The 24,670-nt window shown below is 40.3% G+C and overlaps 1 protein-coding gene across 1 annotated transcript in view; it reads left to right on the plus strand.

Moving 5' to 3' along the window:
• The first annotated feature begins 10,146 nt into the window (after nucleotides 1–10,146).
• The window catches only part of LOC112229117 (calmodulin regulator protein PCP4), a 36,932-nt gene continuing 22,408 nt past the window's right edge, over nucleotides 10,147–24,670 (plus strand). The window contains exon 1 of the mRNA XM_024395001.2: nucleotides 10,147–10,285. Coding sequence (XP_024250769.2) covers nucleotides 10,277–10,285 — 9 coding nt within the window. The 5' untranslated portion in view covers nucleotides 10,147–10,276. The remainder of the gene's footprint in view (nucleotides 10,286–24,670) is intronic.

Below are 24,670 nucleotides of genomic sequence, written 5' to 3' on the forward strand. Positions count from 1 at the left end.
ACAAACACATACACACACGTGAGGTGCCTTTTAATCAGAATAATTGATTATGGACTGAGCTACTGTGCAGACAAAAACAGTAATCCTGGTAGCTCAAGGAGAAATTAATTCTGTATCCCATTTTACAGATAAGGACAATCAAAGTCGTCAAAATGGCTGCACCATGGAAGCTATAAACAAACAACAAAGCAGGCCAGGGGACTTCAACCCCCTCAGAGACAGGAATCATCCACAAAACTATTCCATGCTGCACAGACAGGAAAACCCATTAATTTGTGGTAGTGGGTGATCCGGTACTACTGCAGTGAATCAGCTCGACTGTGTTTCTTGAAATAGGAAAAAAATGGACGTCTGGCTAATACTCTAACAGTGGACCAGCTTCACTCTGCTCTTGTATTACAGTTCTTCACAGTTGCTAAAACACTAAATCCCATTGGCTGAACCAAGTTCTCAGTTGCCTGGACTCATTTAGCTAATGATGCAGTCTGTTGTCAATACCTTAAACCATTTCACTTGGTAAAACACCATTTGCAGATCTCACTTAGACTTTTCAGCAAAACTCTAAACACATTCTCATTCTCAAAACACATTCTGCACTCTAATGCACATGTCATCCATACTGGTAAACACAAGTGGCAACAATCAAATACAAATAGAGAATACATGTCATTGATTGAACACAACCACTCAAAATTGATTTAACCTGTTTCAAATGACTTGACACAAACAATATTAGCCAGTTCAGAGAGCAAATAGGTTGTTGAAGGTGGGAAGGAGAAAGTCTGAGAATGGATAGAAGAAACAATGTGAGAGGACGAGGAGGACGAGTGCGCATGCGAGGTGGGCGACGAGGAGGAAGAGGAAAAGGAGGGAAAGAAAGAGGAAGGGGAGGATGAAGAGGAAGAGGAAGACAAAGAGTGGAAATATTTGATGAAATTCTAGCAACAGTTAAAGACCATGTTCTTATCCATGGACTGACAATGAGGGAAGCAGGACTTAGAGTGCAACCCAATTTGAGCTGATTTTCTGTGTCCACCATAGTAAGGACATTCAGAGAAGAGAACAGGTACAGTATACTACTGTATTTTTGTAATTGCAAATTTACTGTACTACACTATATGTTTCAATAGACAGTTGTAAAGTTAATCACTGTATGTATTGTACTGCATGAATATGTTTTGTAACTGCACAACTACTTTTTGTAGAATTGCAAGGCTACCACATGCAGGTGGAAGGACAGCTATATTCACTCAGCAAGAGGCCGTTATAGTTGGCATGGTGCTTCAAGATAATGCAATACGACTCAGAGAAATCCAGGAACGAGTGATACAAGACAACACACACTTCCAGGGAATCAACAGTGTGAGCATTTCCACAATTGACCGTGTCCTCCATCGTAACAGGATGCGAATGAAACACGTATACAGCGCACCTTTTGAGTGCAACTCATCAAGGGTGAAAAAACTGTGAGCTCAGTATGTGCAAGTAAGTGTACATTCAGAAACATTTACTGTAATCCAGATTGTCTACAGTACTAACACATACTATGTGAATGACATTACTCTTCAGTACATACAATGTATGTGAATCAGAAGCCGAATTGTACTCTACAGTATAGCACTGTCTCTGTACGACTTACAAAATCCTACATACAGTATATTGTATTTCTACACAGACAATATTTGACTTGGAATACTTGGACAGACCCCATGAGTTCATCTTTGTCGATGAAGCAGGCTTCGATCTAACAAAGAGGAGAAGGAGAGGCCGAAACACGATTGGACAGCGGGCCATTGTTGAAGTCCCTGGTCAACGAGGTGGCAATGTCACAATCTGTGCTGCTATCAGCAACCATGGTGTTCTACATCACCATGTTACACTCGGGCCATATAACACCCAGCATCTTCTAAGATTTATTGCCAATCTAAGAGATATTTTTTTTGAGCAGCAGGTTCAAGAGCAGCAGGGTCAAGAGCTAAATGAGAATCCCATTCCCACCTATGTGATAGTGTGGGACAATGTCAGTTTCCAGCTGCTCAGGTAAGGGAATGGTTTAACATCAATGGGCAGTTTATGAACTTGTACCTCCCTCCATACTTGCCTTTCCTGAATCCTATTGAGGAGTTTTTCTCCTCAAGCAATGGATTTAGCCTGTGGTGATATAGGTGAGGAATCATGTCAGGGCTGGATACGGCTTCTTCCCCCATTGCCTCAGGAGGAACAATATTGCTTGTGATGTCGACGAAGTCCTCTGGCCTGACCCAGCCCAAAGACAAGAAGAAGCACATTGATCACGTTTACTCCTTTGATTTTTGTCCCTGTTAGTATTGTATACTGTAGTACAGTGCATTGTAGGCTGTATACTGTACAATGGACAAATTGTATGGCCCTGAACATTTTGCTTTCCATTTATTAACAGTACTGACTGCTCAATAGATTTTGACTGGTTGCAGGTTCATATCAACAAAGAACAAGAATTACAGTATCACAGAGACAAAGGACAAGTTTGTGAGATGCAGGGTACAGTACTGTAAAAATAGGGGTACAAGGAGGAGGAAGAACAAAAAACAAAATTGCAAAGAGCAAAGCAGAGTAGTAACTTCTGATCAATTTTGAGCTACTATGATAGAACATGTTTTCCTTCATCAAAAGACAATGACGGAAAAATATGAATATAAATATGACATGAACTAGTCTGTGGCGACCTAAATGCCAGAACAGGACAAGAACCTGACACCCTCAGCACACAGGGGGACAAACACCTGCCTGCAGGTGACAGCATTCCCTCCCACATATGCCCCCCTAGGCACAACTATGACAACATAATCAACAAAAACGGGTCACAACTCCTGCAGCTCTGTCGCACGCTGGGTATGTACATAGTCAATGGTAGGCTTTGAGGGGACTCGTATGGTAGGTATACCTATAGCTAATCTCTTGGGAGTAGTACTGTAGACTACTTTATCACTGACCTCAACCCAGAGTCTGTCAGAGCGTTCACAGTCAGCCCACGGACACCCCAATCAGACCACAGCAAAATCACAGTCTACTTGAACAGAGCAATACTCAATCATGAGGCATCAAAGCCAAAGGAACTGAGTAACATTAAGAAATGCTATAGATGGACGGAATGCAGTTTGGAAACCTACCAAAAAACAATTAGGCAACAACACATTCAATACCTTCTAGACAATTTCCTGGACAAAAGGTTTCATTGTAATAGTTAAGGTGTAAACTTGCCAGTAGAAAATCTTAACAGTAAATTTGACCTCTCAGCTTCCCTATCAAATCTAAAAATCTCAAATAGAAAACCGAAGAAAATTAACAATAATGACAAATGGTTTGATGAAGAATGCAAAAATCTAAGAAAGGAATTGAGAGACCTGTCCAACCAAAAACATAGAGACCCGGAAAACCTGAGTCTACGCCTTCACTATGGTGAATCACTAAAACAATACAGAAATACGCTACGGAAAAAGAAGGAACAGCACGTCAGAAATCAGCTCAATGTAATTGAAGAATCCATAGACTCTAACCGCTTCTGGTAAAATTGGAAAACACTAAACAAACAACAACACGAATAATTATCTATCCAAAATGGAGATGTATGGGTAAACTTCTCCAATCTTTTTGGCTCTATAACAAAGAATAATGAGCAAAAACATATACATGATCAAATACAAATCTTAGAATCAACTATTAAAGACTACCAGAAGCCACTGGATTCTCCAATTACTTTGAATGAGTTACAGGACAAAATAAAACTCTCCAACCCAAAAGGCCTGTGGTGTTGATGGTATCCTTAATGAAATGATCAAATATACAGACAACAAAATCCAATTGGCTATACTTTAACATCATCCTTAGCTCTGGCATCTTCCCCAATATTTGGAACCAAGGACTGATCACCCCAATCCACAAAAGTGGAGCCAAATTTGACCCCAATAACTACTGTGGAATATGCATCGACAGTAACCTTGGGGAAATCCTCTGCATTATCATTAACAGCAGACTCGTACATTTCCTCAATGAAAACAATGCACTGAGCAAATGTCAAATTGGCTTTTTACCAAATTACCGTACAACAGACCATGTATTCACCCTGCACACCCTAATTGACAACCAAACAAAACAAAACAAAGGCAAAGTCTTCTCATGCTTTGTTGATTTCAAACAAGCCTTTGACTCAAATTGGCATGAGTGTCTGCTATACAAATTGATGGAAAGTGGTGTTGGGGGTAAAACATACGACTTTATAAAATCCATGTCAGAAACAACAAGTGTGCGGTTAAAATTGGCAAAAAACACACACATTTCTTCACACAGGGTCGTGGGGTGAGACAGGGATGCAGCTTAAGCCCCACCCTCTTCAACATATATATCAACGAGGGCACACTAGAAAAGTCTGCAGCACCCGGCCTCACCCTACTAGAATCCGAAGTCAAATGTTTACTGTTTGCTGATGATCTGGTGCTTCTGTCACCAACCAAGGAGGGCCTACAGCAGCACCTAGATCTTCTACACAGATTCTGTCAGACCTCGGCCCTGACAGTAAATCTCAGTAAGACCAAAATAATGGTGTTCCAAAAAAGGTCCAGTCGCCAGGACCACAAATACAAATTCCATTTAGACACTGTTGCCCTAGAGCACACAAAAAACTATACATACCTTGACCTAAACATCAGTGCCACAGGTAACTTCCCCAAAGCTGTGAAAGATCTGAGAGACAAGGCAAGAAGGGCATTCTATGCCATCAAAAGGAACATAAATTTCAACATACAGTACCAATTAGGATCTGGTTAAAAATACTTGAATCAGTCATAGAGCCCATTGCCCTTTGTGGTTGTGAGGTCTGGGGTCCGCTCACCAACCAAGACTTCACAAAATGGGACGAACACCAAATTGAGACTCTACATGCAGAATTCTGCAAAAATATCCTCCGTGTACAACATAGAACACCAAATAATGCATGCGGAGCAGAATTGGGCCGAAACCCACTAGTTATCAAAATCCAGAAAAGAGCCGTTAAATTCTACAACCACCTAAAAGGAAGCGATTCCCAAAAGGAAGCGATTCACATTGGAAAGAATTAACAAAATAACAGAGCAAACTAGAATACTATTTGGCAGAATACCTGACCACTGTGACTGACCCAAACTTAAGGAAAGCTTTGACTATGTACAGACTTAGTGGACATAGCCTTGCTATTGAGAAAGGTCGCCGTAGACAGACATGGCTCTCAAGAGAAGACAGGCTATGTGCTCACTGCCCACAAAATGAGGTGGAAACTGAGCTGCACTTCCTAACCTCCTGCCCAATGTATGACCATATTAGAGAGACATATTTCCCTCAGATTACACAGATCCACAAAGAATTTGAAAACCAATCCAATTTTGATAAACTCCCATATCTCCTGGGTGAAATTCCACAGTGTGTCATCACAGCAGCAAGATTTGTGACCTGTTGCCACAAGAAAAGGGCAACCAGTGAAGAACAAACACCATTGTAAATACAACCCACATTTATGCTTATTTATTTTTCCTTGTGTACTTGAACCATTTGTACATTGTTACAACACTGTATATATATATATAATATGACATTTGTAATGTCTTTATTGTTTTGAAAAATCTGTATGTATAATGTTTACTGTTATTTTTATTGGTTATTTCACTTTTGTATATTATCTACCTCACTTGCTTTGGCAATGTTAACACATGTTTCCCATGCCAATGAAGAACCTTGAATTGAGTTGAATTGAATTGAATTGAATTGGAGAGAGAGAGAGAGAGAGAGAGAGAGAGAGAGAGAGAGAGAGAGAGAGAGAGAGAGAGAGAGAGAGAGAGAGAGAGAGCCCTACTCACTGAATCAAAACAACCAACCGGTGAAAATGCACATTTGGGATGCATACAATCAATGATGCAATATTGACAGTGTGAAACATAAAGACGTGTCAGTATGATGATTTAACTAACCATCCCGTCTTGCAGAGACCTCCACAACCTGCGTCCTTCTCTTCACTGTTGAGGCTGACTTGTTGGTCGGAGCTAAGCTGTCTTCACACATATTTTGGCTACATGTGTTTATCTGTGATGCTACAGTGCATTTGGAAAGAATTCAGACCCCTTGACTTTTTCATCATTTTGTTATGTTACAGCCTTAATCTAAAATGGATCATCAATCTACACACAATACCCCATAATTAAAAAGTGAAAACAGGTTTTAGAAATTTTTGCAAATGTATTAAAAAGAAAAACAGAAATACCTTATTTACATAAGTATTCAGACCCTTTGCTATGAGACTCGAAATTGAGCTCAGGTACATCCTGTTTCCATTGATCGTCCTTGAGATGCTTCTACAACTTGTTTGTAGTCCACCTGTGGTAAATTCAAATGATTGGACATGATTTGGAAACATACACACCTGTCTATGTAAGCTCCCACAGCTGAGTGCATGTCAGAGCAAAATCCAAGACATAAGGTCAAAGGAGTTGTCCGTAGAGCTCCAAGTCCTAGATCTAGGCAAGGGTACCAAACATTTCTGCAGCCTTGAAGGTCCCCGAGAACACAGTGGCCTCCATCATTTTTAAATGGAAGAAGTTTGGAACCACCAAGACTCTTCCTAGAGCTGACCGCCCGGCCAAACTTGAGCAATCGGGGGAGAAGGGCCTTGGTCAGGGAGGTGACCAACAACCCAATGGTCACTCTGTCAGAGCTCCAGAGTTCCTCTGTGAAGATGAGAGAACCTTTCAGAAGGACAATCCTCTCTTCAATGGTCCACCAATCAACCCTTTAAGGTAGTGTCGCCAGACGGAAGCCACTCCTCAGTAAAAGGTACATGACAGCCCACTTGGAGTTTGCCAAAAGGCACCCAAAGGACTCTCAGACCATGAGAAACAAGATTCTCTGGTCTGATGAAACAAAGATTGAACTCTTTGGCCAGAATGCCAAGCGTCACGTTTGGAGGCAACCTGGCACAATCCCTACATCATGCTGGGTGGAGTTTTTCAGTGGCAGTGTCTGGGAGACTAGTCAGGATCGAGGGAAAGAAGAATGGAGCAAAGTACAGAGAGATCTTTGATGAAAACCTGCTCCAGAGCACTCAGGACCTCAGACTGGGGCGACGGTTCACCTTCCAACAGGACAATGACCCTAAGCACACAGCCAAGACAAAGCAGGAGTGGCTTTGGGACAAATCTCTGAATGTCCTTGAGTGGGCCAGCCAGAGCCCGGACTTGAACTAGATCTGACTTCTCTGGAGAGACCTGAAAATAGCTGTGCAGCGACGCTCCCCATCCAACCTGACAGAGCTTGAGAGGATCTGCAGGAAAGAATGGGAGGAACTCCCCAAATACATGTGTGCCAAGCTTATAACGTCATTCCCAAGAAGACTCAAGGCTGTAATCTCTGCCAAAGGCGCTTCAACAAAGTACTGAGGAAAGGGTCTGAATACTTATGTAAATGTTATTTTTCTGGTATTGTTTTTTTTTTGTGTGTAAAAATGCCTTAAAACCTGTTTTCCTTTGTCATTACGGGGTATTGTGTGTAGATTGATGAGGGAATAACACTATTTAATCCATTTCAGAATAAGGCTGTAACGTAACAAAATGTGCAAAAAATCAAGGGGTCTGAATTCTTTCCGAATTCACTGTATACTGTACATTGTCTATTCATCTTGCAGTGCCAATTAACATTGGATGACATTATCCCACTGGGCACACCACGTCATTTCAACGTGGATAATTGGGTAATATTTGGATAATTGGGTAATATTTGGATAATTGGGTAATATTTGGTTGGGATGTTGATAAATAAGATTACAACCTACTCAAAAAGACAGCCAAAAGTTCATTGAATTTCCAAAGTGTAATCACTTTGCTTTCAACCTTTTAAAAGCACAACCATTTTCCAATGTAAAAACAATGTCCAATTTTTGTTTCGTTGTCACCCAAATGTCTATGACTACGCTTTCAACCATTTAAAAGTACAGCAAAGTTCAAATGGGAATACAAATTTGACATTTTAGCAATGGTGTAAAGTACTTAAGTAACAATTCTTTATTAAAGTACTACTTAAGTAGTTTTTAAAAACTTTTACTTCACTACATTCCTAAAGAAAATAAGGTACTTTTTACTCCATACATTTTCCCTGACACCCAAAAGTACTCTTTATATTTTGACAGGAAAATGGTCCAATTTACACACCTATCAAGAGAACATCCCTGGTCATCCCCACTGCCTCTGATCTGGTGGACTCACTAAACACAAATGCTCAATATGTAAATTCATTCTGAGTGTTGGAGTGTGCCCCTGGCTATCCAGCAATAAAAAATAAACAAGAAAATTGTGCTGTCTGGTTTGCTTAATATAAGGAATTTGGACTGGTTTATACTTGTACTTTTACTTTTGATACTTAAATACATTTGAGTAATTCCATTGACTTTTAATACTTAAGTATATTTAAAACCAAACACTTTTACTCAAGTTTTATGTTAATTTCACTTTTCTCTGAAGGTATCTTTACTTATACTCAAGTATGACAGTTTAGTTCTTTTTCCACCACTGCATGTTAGTCATTTAGCAGACTTGCTTAAACCAGAGTGACTTACAGTAAAGTAATGAGTGCATAAATGTTCATACTGGTCCCCCATGGGTATCAAACCCACAACCCTGGTGTTGCATGCACCATGCACTACCAACTGAGTCACACAGATGTTGTGGTTTAGTACTACATTAAGAATAGACAAGTATCCACTCATCCCTGTCAGCCATGAATTTGGTGTGGGCTAGTAGGTGAAGGGAAGGTCTTGATTGAATGGATTACTTTACATGCAGTTTTTTTAGGATTGTTGTCAGAAGTGTTCTCCCAGGAATGAACAGCAGGGGGCGGTACTACAATAAATGAATGATTTATCGCTGCACTTCATCTAATAGCAAAACCAGATGACCTGTATTACAGTTCAGTTTACATTAAAAGTACATGGTGCAAGTGATCAATGTAGTTCGTGATTCTGCACAGATCATTATAGCAATTGTGAACATATACGTTAAAGAGTAGGACTAAATCAAATCAAACTTTAAATGCACTTTAAATAAAGTTTGATTTGATTTAGTCCTATTCTTTAAACAATTTTTTTTGGTTGAGATGGAGACGTGAATCCCACATATCAATTATTAAATTGTAGACAAGCTGGAATTAAAGCCAGACTAAGTCAGTGGTACTGATGGAACTATTCATGCAGAAGATATCTCCTTCAAATATTGATAATTGGTTGTGTTGACAATAAACACAATTCAATATCACATAATTCAATTTGAAATCAACCAGAGCTTGAAACCCTAGGTATTGTATATTTAATTATGGTTTAAATTGAAACAATTGCTGATTATGACCTTGCATATGCTATACCATCATCATTATATGAGTGATAAAGGATGGTCACATTTCATTTGCTCTGGTAAACCTACCCTTTGGAATGACTTCAATAGCAACAGTGAATCTATTTAATTTATAAGTGGAGATCACTCAACAATCATTCTCACAATATTACATTGGTTATGGTCAGTGACAAATATCATAGCTAAACTGGGCTTCCTTAAAACCATGGATGGGCGTCCAAATGGTACCTGTAGATACACCAATTATCCTGTAGAAGGTCCTGCCCAGCCTACATTTTTTTCTGATAGTGGATATAACATGGAAGATCTGACCTTGTTGTAAAGGTACAAATTCAACATATTTTATACTAGGTTTGTTTATGTTGAAATGTGGTTACCATGGTGAATATCATGTGGTTGAAATTTCACACTCAAAACAACAGTTTACATTGATAACTTTTTTCAAATCCATTTTAGGCTGTTTTCCACGTAGATTCCAAATGGCGTTGAAACAACGTTGATTCAACCAGTTTGTGCCCAGTGGGGAGCTGCTTTGCATTACATAAAACACACGTTGATGTGTCGTCTAAACTGTGCTGTGGCAAAAGAAGAGCTATTGGTTGGTTTAATATAACAATGAGCTGTGGCAATAACTTGATAAGGCTGCCTGCCTATGTGTACGACTGTAATGGATATTTGAGCTCTTGAGTGGTGACTTGAGATATGCCGAAGACATTCCTATTGGTTCAATGGAAACGCGAGGAAAGGAAAGGGTTACTCCACATACTATAAAACCTCCCCTCTATAACGGACCAAGGCATCGTGGACGGGAGGACTGCTTACGAGTGACAAGTGTACATCAAGTACTGGAATCATCTTAACTACAACACTTATAAATCATGAGTGAGGTAGGTGTACTTTATTTTTAAAAGCCTTTCTTTTGAAGTATAATTGTCGCTCACATCATACGGTAGGCTAATAAGTGCATCCATGGATAGTCTGCTGCTGCAACACTGCCAATTCCAGCATTCAAGCGGAGCGCAACCAAATTGTTTCAAATGAGCCCATTAAAGCGTGAAATAAATTAAATTGTTTGTAGTTTTGCCGATGGCAACGATATGAAACGATTTGCTACAATATAAGAAAGTGTCACTGGCGTCCAGCAGGTCAACATTATTTATTAGGCTATCCAACTACCGGGCAATCAACCCCAAACGGTCCTTTCTGACCCTCCATTCGTGATTGTTGTCCTTCCTTATATGTTTTTTTTGTAGAGAAGGTTTGTACAATTATGTATGCTGCTGGTATGGACTGGAAGTAGCCTACAAAGAGCATAGCTTTGGAAATGTAGCCCACACGCCTATTTGTGTAGCCTAGACATGGGCTATTGTGCAACCCTTACCCGCTGAGTACAGACTTAATTTCAAGATCTAGTTTTGACTAACATTTGGTTGAGTTGTCAACTAACGTGAAATCAACAACAAAAAAGTCACCGTGTTATTGGATTTAGGTTAAAAGATGGGTGGAAAAAAATAAGAAATTCCCATAAATTGATGTATTTTTTCAAATCCAAATAGTTTTCCAAGTTGATTCAACGTGATCACTGACTTATTTGGATAAAATTACGTGGAAACAACGTTGATTCAACCAGGTTTTGCCCAGTGGGTAAAGTTATGTTAAAATAAACACAATTCCACATAGTTTTCTGGTGCGTTATGATTTTAACGTATTGCAACACGCTAGAAAAACCATAAATCATCTGTCTAACTTTACACTTAAAAGTGAATACATTCATTTACGTGGTTACATAATAACCGAAGACTTTTGTTGAATGGATACAGTTTTGAATGGCCTCTAATCTTCGGTTAAATCGGGCAGTAATCACAGGAGCAGTGGCGGTTCTAGCTTGTATGGCTCCCTGGGCGAACCCCCCCAAAAGCACCATTCTGCACTAACTGTCATTTTTATTCAGACATTTGAACACAAATAAATTATCATAACATTTAAAACTATATAAATATAAAAAATAAGACTCAAATATCAAAAAGAAGTAACAAAGACAAATAGAAACAAATTTGTGTTGATTTGCCACTCAAGCATCAATACATTACCCGTCCCCCAACACTGTCAACCAAGAGTCAAGACTAAACCAATTCACCTTGGTGGTGTGCAGACAGGTTTTATATTATTCTTAAAGATTTCGCACAAACCAGAAAAAAAATGAAACAACATGTCTGTGAAACTATATATTCACAGTATTATGAATGAATTGGGGTTTATTTGGTAACATTTCGTAGTTTGACTGATTTTTCTAATTGCATTAGTACTGTACAAAGTTAGAGGTGCGCTATTTGATAGATTCCCCCACTTCCAGTGGGGAGACTTGAGGTCAACTTAACCCCGCCCCTCTCCCGATCTCGTACTTCTGAGTGGGAGAACTTTCCAGGCAGCAGCCTGCCTACCTCACAAACTAGAATCAGGGCTCCCACTCCGACAAGGTTAATTGACCCACAGTCCCACATGCTGACATGATATCATTGACGTGTAAATGAGCGATAGAAAATCGATCGTGCAAATGTCACCATACCAAAAAAATGTTGTGTGGGCGCCATGTGCCGCCCCCGGCAAGATGTTGCCCTGGGAGGCTCCCCATGTCGTCTATACCTAAATCCGCTACTGCACAGGAGAACAAACCAGTGCACAAAATACAAATACTCCGGGAAATTGGAAACAAGTGGACTAATGGCGGTACATACATGTTTTATGCAGTCTTTATTTAACGGTTGTTGTCATACTGCAATGGCCTACTTGTTTTCATGTATCAATTAAGTGTGTGTGTGTGTGTGAGAGAGAGAATAGGCCTACATACAGGAGTAGTCTATGTGTGTGAATCGTTTGATAAGCAAGATTGTTGAGCCATGACATTTGTAAGTTAATGTTTATTCCAGCATAAACAGTTTGTGTTAGCTGAAGCAGGGGTGATATTGACCTAGAGACAGTTTGCCAATCAACTGAATGCACCAGTCAATTCAGTTAAGCCATAATAGCCATGTTTATAATCATCATGTCTTAGCTGAAGGCAAGGGGTTTCTGTGCTTATTACACTGCTAGAGAAAAACAGCACCAGCATCCCAGAATTTGTTATATGCAAACACTGCACTGAGTGTTGGCTGTCACTGAATAATTCAAGGCTGACCCACTGAAATAACACATTCTGTTCTGTCACTGCATGCATAGCGCAGGTGGGAATGGAAATAAATGAGGCCCCCAATCGGAGACCTTATCACTGTCTCTTTCCCTCAAAACAATGGGCCAATTTTGGAAACAATTGAGCTGCATTCTTTTCTGGTTGCTTGCCTGATGTATAGGCTAATACAGTTGGCCTTTCCATCAAAGTCAATGGATTCCAGCAGCAGTTGCTGTATGTTAGGCCGTGAGAGACGGAGACGGAGACAGACAGACAGACAGACAGAGCTGGCTGTGGTAGTGACAGATGGGGCCAGTCCTCTTAGCTCTACAGCAGTGCCCCCTCCCTTCTTCACAGCTGCCCCATCTCTCTCCTAGCACCTCGCTCTGCCTGGATAGGTGGTCCAATAGAGAGGCTTGGTCAGTGGTTACCTCGGTGTATGGCTGAGGGAAACCTGCCCAGCCAACCCTACCCACTAAAACACATTGAATAGAAAACACATGACACACTATTTTGGATTGGCTGTGTAGTTAAGTGTTACTTGTATTATAGTTAGTGCAACATTTTCCAACATCAACCAAAATGTACTTGTGGTGACAGAGGTTTGAGATCATACTGTATATCACAGCGCACACATCTGACAATGATTTTCTCTGTTCATGGTTTATATAGGATTCTACGGTACTGCATAAACAGGATTGTATAAATAAGACAAATGTCCTGTGTACTCTAGGGTACAAAGTGGTATCTTACAGCACACAGGACATTAATTAGCTTCCCATCTCCATGATGCAGTTACAGTGCCTTCAGAAAGTATTCACACCCCTGGACTTTTTCCACATTTTGTTGTTACATGCTGAATTTAAAATGAATAAAAAACATATTTTTCACTGACCTATAATGTTAAAGTGGAAAAATGTTTTTAGAAATTTGTACAACTTAATCAAAAATAAAAAGCTGAAATGTTTATAAGTATTCAACCCCTTTCTTATGGCATGCCTAATAAATATAAATTCAGGACAAAAAATGTGCTTAACAACTCACAAAATAAGTTGCGTAAGTTTTGCGCAATAATAGTTTTTAACATCATTTTTCAATGACTACCTTATCTCTGTACCCCACACATACAATTATCTGTAAGGTCCCTCAGTCAAGCAGTGAATTTCAAACACAGATTCAACCACAAACACCAAGGAGGTTTTCCAATGCCTCGCAAAGAAGGGCACCTATTGGTAGATAGGTAAACGTTTAAAAAAAGCAGACATTGAATATCCCTTTGAGCATGGTGAAGTTATTAATTACACTTTGGTTTGTGTATTAATGCAGCTAGTCACTATAACGATATAGGCGCCATTCCTAACTAATTTGCTGGAGAGGATAGAAACCATTCAGGGATTTCACTATGTGGCTAATGGCGACTTTAAAACAGTTACAGAGTATGTGGTCTTGAAAAGAAGCTCAGTAATATCTTAAGTATATGCCAGTGTATTATTGGTAAACACATCTGTGTCAGGCCGCAGTGACAGCATTAGAACCAGGGCACTAAATCCACATATCTCCACATTTAGAGACAGCCACCGTCCCTCTGTCGGCAGGCTAGATTAGAATGCTCCCGTCAAACACGCAGATATTTAGCAGATTTGTTCAATACTTTTGTTGCTAGGCAGGATTATGTAACTGCTCGGGTGGATATTTGGATCTGTCTGTGGTGCGATGTATCTATCTCCTGCTATCACTTACAGATTGAGATAGGTCAGGCACATTCAACAGCCATGACATCCATCTTCTTGATGAGACACTTGGGTTCAATTGAATTTGTCCTCTTCACAATGACTGCAACACAACACTGTTTGTTCTCTTGCCTTCAAGTTTATCTTGGGGGAGGGGGAGGGGGAGGGGGGGAATAAGCATTTTAGTACCTGAAGCGTGATGTTATGTCAGTATGAAACATGCTGTGATACGACACTGCCGCCACAGTGATGGTGCAGTGTGGTTAAGATGATGGGTAGATGATGCAGAAGGTTATATCCCTGTTCTGTAGAGCCTTGAGGGACCCAACCAACAGACGCTTAACCCTAACGTGCTGTAAATTAACCTTACCAATGTCTCTGAGTTAGTTGTCGATTGTGATCAGGCAGGCATATAGACAAAGTAGATGTAGAGACATGGGAATGGAAGGGAAGCAGGCAGATAGATATATAGACAGACAGCAGTACAGTCAGTGTCGCCTCCAGGCTTTAAAACAGGGTGCAGTCAGCCTTGTCTGATTAGCATTGAGAGCACGGTCCAGTGGTTTGTTGTTTTCCATGTGGATAGAGATGGAAACAGAAATGCCTGCGTTTCAAAACAGGGAACATATATGACATAGAAGAACATCATCAAGGTGTGAATAAACAAATCACAACCATGTCCACATTGTGTGAACGTTGTGGTGATGAGCTGGAATGTCAGGTTAAGATGACAAGTATGGTAGTGTGCCATTCATATGGATGTGTTCACAGTAAATGCAGAAGAATAAGGAAATGGTTCAATGTTTCAAAAACCACCAATCATGCATGCTTTGCTCAACTAACAGTGGTGTATTGCTGTGACTTGATATTTTCACATTTTCTTACATTGCTATGATATAGAAACTTAATCCATTCCATTACATCCTTTTTTTGAAATGAGTATTTTTTAAATCTTAACATATTGATGCTCTGTTTAAGTAAAAGCAATGCATCAGACGAAGAGTCCAATATGGTGTTGCCACCACTAACTTATCATGGGTCTTCACGGTGGCTTTGGTGTCTACTTAGTGGAGCTGTTTCACTCCAGCGTTTCACTCTAGTATACATCAAATGGACAAGGAGAACTAGAGGGCTGCTACCAATTAGTGTAAAAAGGTCATAGTGGTAGAAGGATGAGCAGTGTCTCCGTGTCCTTTTTACCCTCTGTATCTGCCTATTAAAGTCAGCGAGAGTAAATTATATTCAGCTCAGAGGTGCCTGTTGGACAGATTTGGAGATGAACTCAGTCAATGGAAGTCTGAGGAAATGAGCAAAAGTAACTTTATTGTTGTTTTAGCGTTTTTATTTAGAGTTGTTTTGCCTCGTCTCTGACCTGGACAAAGATTCTTTCACAGTTAATCTGTTAGTGGAAATGTCATATTAATTGGGGTAATCTCTTCTGAGTGACCAACTGGCAACTGACAGTGCATAAATATATATCTTTTTTTTAAATCTTTTGAATTTGCTTAAAATCCTCTCAAAATCAAATAAAAGTTTATTGGTTGCATACACATATTTGCAGGTGTTATAGCAGGTGCAGCAAAATTATTATGTTAGTATCTCCAATAGTGCAGTAGAATGTCTAGCAAAAGCAATATACAAATATACAAATAATAATAACAAAATGAAAAAAAAATCAACAAATATCAGAACGAGTCCACAATCCAAAGTCGATATGAAGTAGATACAGTGGGGCAAAAAAGTATTTAGTCAGCCACCAATTGTGCAAGTTCTCCCACTTAAAAAGATGAGAGGCTTGTAATTTTCATCATAGGTACACTTCAACTATGACAGACAAAATGAGAGAAAAAAATCCAGAAAATCACATTGTAGGATTTTTAATTAATTTATGGAAATGAGCAAAAGTAACTTTATTGTTGTTTTAGCGTTTTTATTTAGAGTTGTTTTGCCTCGTCTCTGACCTGGACAAAGATTCTTTCACAGTTAATCTGTTAGTGGAAATGTCATATTAATTGGGGTAATCTCTTCTGAGTGACCAACTGGCAACTGACAGTGCATAAATATATATCTTTTTTTTAAATCTTTTGAATTTGCTTAAAATCCTCTCAAAATCAAATAAAAGTTTATTGGTTGCATACACATATTTGCAGGTGTTATAGCAGGTGCAGCAAAATTATTATGTTAGTATCTCCAATAGTGCAGTAGAATGTCTAGCAAAAGCAATATACAAATATACAAATAATAATAACAAAATGAAAAAAAAATCAACAAATATCAGAACGAGTCCACAATCCAAAGTCGATATGAAGTAGATACAGTGGGGCAAAAAAGTATTTAGTCAGCCACCAATTGTGCAAGTTCTCCCACTTAAAAAGATGAGAGGCTTGTAATTTTCATCATAGGTACACTTCAACTATGACAGACAAAATGAGAGAAAAAAATCCAGAAAATCACATTGTAGGATTTTTAATTAATTTATTTGCAAATTATGGTGGAAAATAAGTGTTTGGTCAATAACAAACGAGCAAGATTTCTGGCTCTCACAGACCTGTAACTTCTTCTTTAAGAGGCTCCTCTGTCCTCCACTCGTTACCTGTATTAATGGCACCTGTTTGAACTTGTTATCAGTATAAAAGACACCTGTCCACAACCTCAAACAGTCACACTCCAAACTCCACTATGACCAAGACCAAAGAGCTGTCAAAGGACACCAGAAACAAAACTGTAGACCTGCACCAGGCTGGGAAGACTGAATCTGCAATAGGTAAGCAGCTTGGTTTGAAGAAATCAACTGTGGGAGCAATTATTAGGAAATGGAAGACATACAAGACCACTGATAATCTCTCCCGATCTGGGGCTCCACGCAAAATCTCACCCCGTGGGGTCAAAATGATCACAAGAACGGTGAGCAAAAATCCCAGAACCATACGGGGGGACCTAGTGAATGACCTGCAGAGAGCTGGGACCAAAGTAACAAAGCCTACCATCAGCAAGGGCATTGAAGATGAAACGTTGCTGGGTCTTTCAGCATGACAATGATCCCAAACACACCGCCCGGGCAACGAAGGAGTGGCTTCGTAAGAAGCATTTCAAGGTCCTGGAGTGGCCTAGCCAGTCTCCAGATCTCAACCCCATAGAAAATCTTTGGAGGGGGTTGAAAGTCCATGTTGCCCAGCAACAGCCCCAAAACATCACTGCTCTAGAGGAGATCTGCATGGAGGAATGGGCCAAAATACCAGCAACAGTGTGTGAAAACCTTGTGAAGACTTACAGAAAACGTTTGACCTCTGTCATTGCCAACAATGGGTATATAACAAAGTATTGAGAAACTTTTGTTATTGACCAAATACTTATTTTCCACCATAATTTGCAAATAAATTCATTAAAAATCCTACAATGTGATTTTCTGGATTTTTTTTCTCATTTTGTCTGTCATAGTTGAAGTGTACCTATGATGACAATTACAGGCCTCTCATCTTTTTAAGTGGGAGAACTTGCACAATTGGTGGCTGACTAAATACTTTTTTGCACCACTGTATATTAGAATGAGTAGTTTCATATTCCTGAACATAAATATGTGGTGTGTGTGTAGACAGTATACTGTATTTTTTGCAAAGGAAATGGTATGTACAGCAAAGGTATATTTTATTTATTTAACTAGGCAAATCAGTTACGAACAAATTCTTATTTACAATGGTGGCCTATCCCAGCCAAACCCCCCTAACCAATTGTGCACCGCCTTATGGCACTCCAGACCACGGCCAGTTGTGATACAGCCCGGGATCGAACCAGGGTCTGTAGTGATGCTTCTAGCACTGTGATGCAGTGCCTTAGACCGCAGTGCCATTCGGGAGCTCTCTGAGTTAGGATGGGCTATGTTGAGAATAAAGTATACAGTTGGGTCCAAAATTATTAACACCCTTGATAAAGATAAGCAATAATGACTGTATAAAATACATTATTCAAGTACTGAGCTACACTGAGTGTACAAAACATTAGGAACACCTGCTCTTTCCATGACAGACTGGCCAAGTGAATCCAGGTGAAAGCTATGATCCCTTATTGATGTCACTTGTTAAATCCACTTCAATCAGTGTAGATGAAGGGGAGGAGACAGGTTAAAGAATGATTTTTAGTATATGATGTGACCAGTGTTCAATGTCTTTATATACATGGGGCTGTATTCTCAAGGTGCAGGGCAGAGTACCGGGCAGGTAGCTGGCTAGTGATGGCTGTTTAACAGTCTGATGGCTTGGGACCCGTTTTTCAAAAGTTATCTACAGTTGAAGGTGGAAGTTTACAAACACTTAAGTTGGAGTCATTAAAACTAGTTTTTCAACCACTCCACAAATTTCTTGTTAATAAACTATAGTGTTGGCAAGTCGGTTAGGACATCTACTTTGTGCATGACACAAATAATTTTTCCAACAATTGTTTACAGACAGATTATTTCACTTATAATTCACTGTATCACAATTCCAGTGGGTCAGAAGTTTACATACACTAAATTGACTGTGGCTTTAAACAACTTGAAAAATTCCAGAAAATGATGTCATGGCTTCAGAAGCTTCTGATAGACCTCCACAAGTCTGGTTCATCCTTGGGAGCAATTTCTAAATGCCTGAAGGTACCACGTTCATCTGTACAAACAATAGTACGCAAGTATAAACACCATGGGACCACACAGCCGTCATACCGCTCAGGAAGGAGACGCGTTCTGTCTCCTAGAGATGAACGTACTTTGGTGCGAGAACTGAAAATCAATCCCAGAACAACAGCAAAGGACCTTGTGAAGATGCTGGAGGAAACAGTTACAAAAGTATCCATATCAACAGTAAAACGAGTCCTATATCGACGTAACCTGAAAGGCTGCTCAGCAAGGAAGAAGCCACTGCTCCTAAACCGCTATAAAAAAGCCAGACTACTGTTTGCAACTACACATGGGGACAAAAATTATACTTTTTGGAGAAATGTCCTCTGGTCTGATGAAACAAAAATAAAACTGTTTGGCCATGATGACCATTGTCATGTTTGGAGGAAAAAGGGGGAGGCTTGCAAGCCAAAGAACATCATCCCAACCGTGAAGCACGGGGGTGGCAGCATCATGTTGTGGGGGTGCTTTGCCGCAGGAGGGACTGGTGCACTTCACAAAATTGATGGGATCATGAGGAAGGACAATTATGTGGATATATTTAAGCAACTTCTCAAGACATCAGTCAGGAAGTTAAAGCTTGGTCGCAAATGGATCTTCCAAATGGACAATGACCCCAAGCATACTTCCAAAGTTGTGGCAATCCAAAGTTGTGGCAAAATGGCTTAAGGACAACAAAGTCAAAGTATTGGTGTGGCCATCACAAAGCCCTGACCTCAATCCTATTGAAAATCTAATGAAATGTATTTATATAGCTCTTTTTACATCAGCTGATATCTCAAAGTGCTGTACAGAAACCCATCCTAAAACCCCAAACAGCAAGCAATGCAGGTGTAGAAGCACGGTGGCTAGGAAAAACTCCCTAGAAAGGCCTAGGAAGAAACCTAGACAGGAACCAGTCTATGAGGGGTGGCCAGTCCTCTTCTGGCTGTGCCAGGTGGAGATTATAGCAGAACATGGCCAAGATGTTCAAATGTTCATAAATGACCAGCATGGTCAAATAATAATAATCACAGTAGTTGTCGAGGGTGCAACAGGTCAGCACCTCAGGAGTAAATCAGTTGACTTTTCATAGCTGATCATTGAGAGTTTCTCTACCTTTCCAGCTGTCTCTAGAGAGTTGAAAACAGCAGGTCTGGGACAGGTAGCACGTCTGGTGAACCAGTCAGGGTTCCATAGCCGCAGGCAGAACAGTTGAACCTGGAGCGGCAGCACGGCCAGGTGGACTGGGGACAACAAGAAGTCATACCAGGTAGTCCTGAGGCATGGTCCTAGGGCTCAGGTCCTCAGAGAGAGAATGAAAGAAAGAGAGAATTAGAGAGAGCATACTTAAATTCACACAGGACACCGGATAAGACAGGAGAAATACTCCAGATATAACAGACTGACCCTAGCCCCCCGACACAAACTACTGCAGCATAAATATTGTGTAAAAAAAATGTGTGGGCAGAACTGAAAACGCATGTGCGAGCAAGGAGACCGACAAACCTGACTGTTACACAAGCTCTGTCAGGATGAATGTGCCAAAATTCACCCAATTTATTGTGGGAAGCTGGTGGAAGGCTATCTGAGTCGTTTGACACAAGTTAAACAATTTAAAGGTAATGCTACCAAGTACTAATTGAGTGTATGTAATCTTCTGAGGGTGATGAAATAAATAAAAGCTGAAATAAATCATTCTCTTTCCTATTATTCTGACATTTCACCTTCTTAAAATAAAGTGGTGATCCTAACTGACCTAAGACAGGGAATTTTTACTAGGATTAAATGTCAGGAATTGTGAAAATGAGTTTAAATGTATTTGGCTAAGCTGTATGTAAACCTCTGACTTCAACTGTATCCTGATTTTTCCTATTGGATAGGATTAAATGCATAGAAATAAAATGAGTAGAACAGGAGTGATTTGTACTATTCATTCTATTTCTAAGCATTTATTCCTAACCGATAGGCGAAATCCAGATAACAAAAAAAAAAAAACTGGGTCCTGATGATAGAAGCTGTTTCTCACTCTCTCGGTCCCGGTTCTGATGCACCTGTACCATCCTTGTCTGTTAGTTGGCAACAACCGGGGCTCGGGTGGCCTTCCTTTGACAACGGGTGCTGTAAATGTCCTGAAGGGTAAGCAGCGTGCCCCCGGTGATAAATTGGGCTGACTGCACCACCCTCTGGAGAGCCATGGAGTTGCCTGACAGAATGCTCTCAATGGTGCATCTGTCGAAGTTTGAGGGTTATGCCAAATTTCTTCAGCCGACTGAGGTTGAAGAAGCGCTGTTGTGCCTTCTTCACCATAGTGTCGGTGTGGTGGGACTCTTTCAGGTCCTCAGTGATGTGATGTGGTCACAGTCTTCAGCTCCAATATGTTGTCCTTATAGAATACTCCACGGTGTCTGAGACATGATGTCCGCTTGCATTTTTAGCAACATTACACTGGTGATACATGGCCCTGGTTCAGAATGACCCTAATCATCCCTCACAATGAGCAGAGATTAAGCAAAAATAATATATAATCCAGCTAAATTGTCTGATGCCTGTATGCTGTGCACTCCCTATGACCTGGTCCACAACATAAGGCTAGATGTTTAGGTATAACAAAGCCTAAACATCTAATATCCCATTGTTTTTGTGATGCTTTCATAACACAGTCCTTGTGATGCCGAATGATTTCACTTACTGTACAATAACCATTTAGCTACATATTGTCCTCGAGCTAGGACTGAGAGACAGGATTTACTGTATGGATTTACCGCTCATGTTGATTACTCATCCTCATAGAATGACAGTGTAGACAACATCCTTCATGTGTTCTGGGCCTGTTTTCATTAAGCGTCTCGGAGTAGGCGTGTGGATCCAGGATCAGGTCCCGCCTGTCCATTCAATATAATTTAAAAAGCAAAACTGATCCTAAAACAGCACTCTGAGATGCTTTGTGAATACAGGCCCTGATGTCGAGCAGAAATGTGCTGCTGAAGGATGCAGTGTAGTTGGATGTGTTGAGAGCCCTGGGGTCTGGCTAATGCGTGTTAATGTTTTATGAGGAAACCATGGTGTTGTATCATTAGTTTTGCTCAGATTATTCCAGCAGGGAGAAAAACTGTTACTTATTGCCTGCCTGCCTGTCTGATAATGAATACTGTAGTTAGAACACCACATAGACGTCAGTGAGGGAATGATGGTTCTGTTACCATGTCATGGAGGGGCATCCAGGGCAGATTGGATGTCAATGGAAGTACCTGACTAAATGCATAAAATGATAATGACCTTTATACAAAGACAGTAATACAGGAGATGACCTTTTCAGCAAGTATGGACGGAAAGACAAATATAAAGAACTGACATTATAGTTTGACAGTATCTTGAAGTATGATGCACAATTACCTCAGTCTGAAGCCTTGTTATTGTCATTGGAATCTTCCATCAGTGTGCAGACTGAATGAACAGAGGCAAACTCTGCTCACATAATCAAATCTAATTTTATTGGTCACATACATATATTTAGCAGATGTTATTGCGGGTGTAGCTAAATGCTTGTGTTCCTAGCTCCCACAGTGCAGTAGTATCTTAAAAACAAATTGTCCAGTGTAGTTATTTGAGGGCCATCATGGTATTGGCTTGAGGGGGAATATACACAGCTGTGACTATAACCGAAGAGAATTCTCTTGGGAGGTAATATGGTTGGCGTTTGAGGTATTTTAGGTCCGGTGAACAAAAGGACTTCAGTTTATGTATGTGTTCACATTCACACCATGAGTAGATAATAATGAAACATACACCCCCACCTTTATTCTTCCCAGAGAGTTCTTTATTCCTGTCTGCGTGATGTACTGAGAACCCAGATGGCTGTATGGATGGGGACAGTATATCCCAAGAGAGCCATGTTTCTGTGAAACAGAATATGTTACAACCGAAGATGTTTTTCTGGAAGGAGATCCTCGCCCTGAGCTTGTCTACTTTATTATACAGATACTGTACATTAGCGAGTAATATACTCAGAAGCGGTGGATGGTGTGCACGCCACCTGAGTCAGACTAGAAGTCCACTCCGAATACATCTTCTCCGCCGGCAGTGTTTTGATTGCCCTGGGGGGTACGAACAAAGGATCCAACTCGGGAAAGTTGTATACCTGGTCGTAATGCTGGTGAGTTCCGACGCTCTGATATCCAAAAGTTATTTCTGCCTGTATGTAATAACACAAAAAAATGTCTGGGCTAATAATGTAAGAAACAACACACAAAAAAACCGAAATACTACAAAGTTGCTTAGGAACTGCCATATCTGTCGTCGCCATGTCTAAAGTGAATAATCTCCTCAGTTGACGTCTACATTGATGCTAACAAACAGTTAAATGCAATGCCGGATGACTAAAGTTAGCTAGCAAATACAACTCGATAAAACACTGTCACGAAGATGAGGCCATCTCAGAACTGTCTTTCTTCACAGTCACTCCTACCACCAAGGTCATGCCCTAACTCTCCTTCTCTCAGGGGCATCACTGACCTAGGCTGTGTTTAATAATGACTATGTCAGGTTCAGCTTCTGGATGGACAAGTCAAACCAAGTTGAACGCCCTAACTGTGCCGTCCAACACCAGAGCCTTGAAAGGATGACATTTTCCTTTACCCCATCCCATTCCAACATGGACTTCCTCTATCCTCTAAACTTGGCTGCTGTGTGTCTGCTGAGTGAGCAGGTATTGTAGCACTACTCGTCAAGTTAGATGGATACTTGACAGGATTCCAGAGACTAGTAGGCTTAGTGATACTTTCTGGATGCGCATGTAAGGAACGTTAGCAATGCTCCATCCAACTTTGCCAAGCCTGAACCTTTAAAGGTGGATATCGTGCTGTAAACAGGTGGATATGGTGCTGCAAGTCAGAGTTATCTAATGTGTTGGCAGCTGAGCCGCGTACAACCTTGGCTCCCTTTCCTCCCATGGAGCTTGAGATAGTGACAATAAAGTCCATCTCAGCTCAAAGCTGTTACATGAAAGCATTAATTCAAAGGACACTTTCTTCTTCTTAGGTTAATTTGAGGGCGACCAAGAAGAATTTGAGGGTTCCATTGGTCACTGGTTAAAATAGTTCATTTGAATAATCTACATTTCCCCTGATCAGTCGGTTTATAGCTTGTTTTCATTTACCAAGCAACAATTCAAATCACAATGGGGCCAATAGAAAACATGTAGGTAAACACATAGAGTGCAGTTGGAAAGTTTTCAGACCCCTTCCCTTTTTCCACATTTTGTTACGTTACAGCCTCAAAATCAAGTTTTTTGAAATTTTTGAAATGTATTTTTTTTTTAAACGGATACCTTATTTACATAAGTATTCAAACCCTTTGCTATGAGACTTGAAATTGAGCACAGGTGCATCCTCTTTCCATTGATCATCCTTGAGATGTTTCTACAACTTGATTGGAGTCCACCTGTGGTAAATTAAATTGATTGAACATGATTTGGAAAGGCACACACCTGTCTATATATGGTCCCACAGTTGACAGTGCATGTCAGAGCAAAAACCAAGTCATGAGCGAAGGAATTGTCTTTAGAGCTCTAAGACAGGATTATGTCAAGGCACAGATTTGGGGAAGGGTACCAAACATTTCTGCAGCATTGAAGGTCCTCAAGGACACAGTGGCCTTCATCATTCTTAAATGGAAGAAGTTTGGAACCACCAAGACTCGGCCAAACTGAGAAATCAGGGAGAAGGTCCTTGGTCAGGGAGGTGAC

This window comes from Oncorhynchus tshawytscha, linkage group LG30 (assembly GCF_018296145.1).
Source record: "Oncorhynchus tshawytscha isolate Ot180627B linkage group LG30, Otsh_v2.0, whole genome shotgun sequence".
NCBI classification, from domain to species: domain Eukaryota; kingdom Metazoa; phylum Chordata; class Actinopteri; order Salmoniformes; family Salmonidae; genus Oncorhynchus; species Oncorhynchus tshawytscha.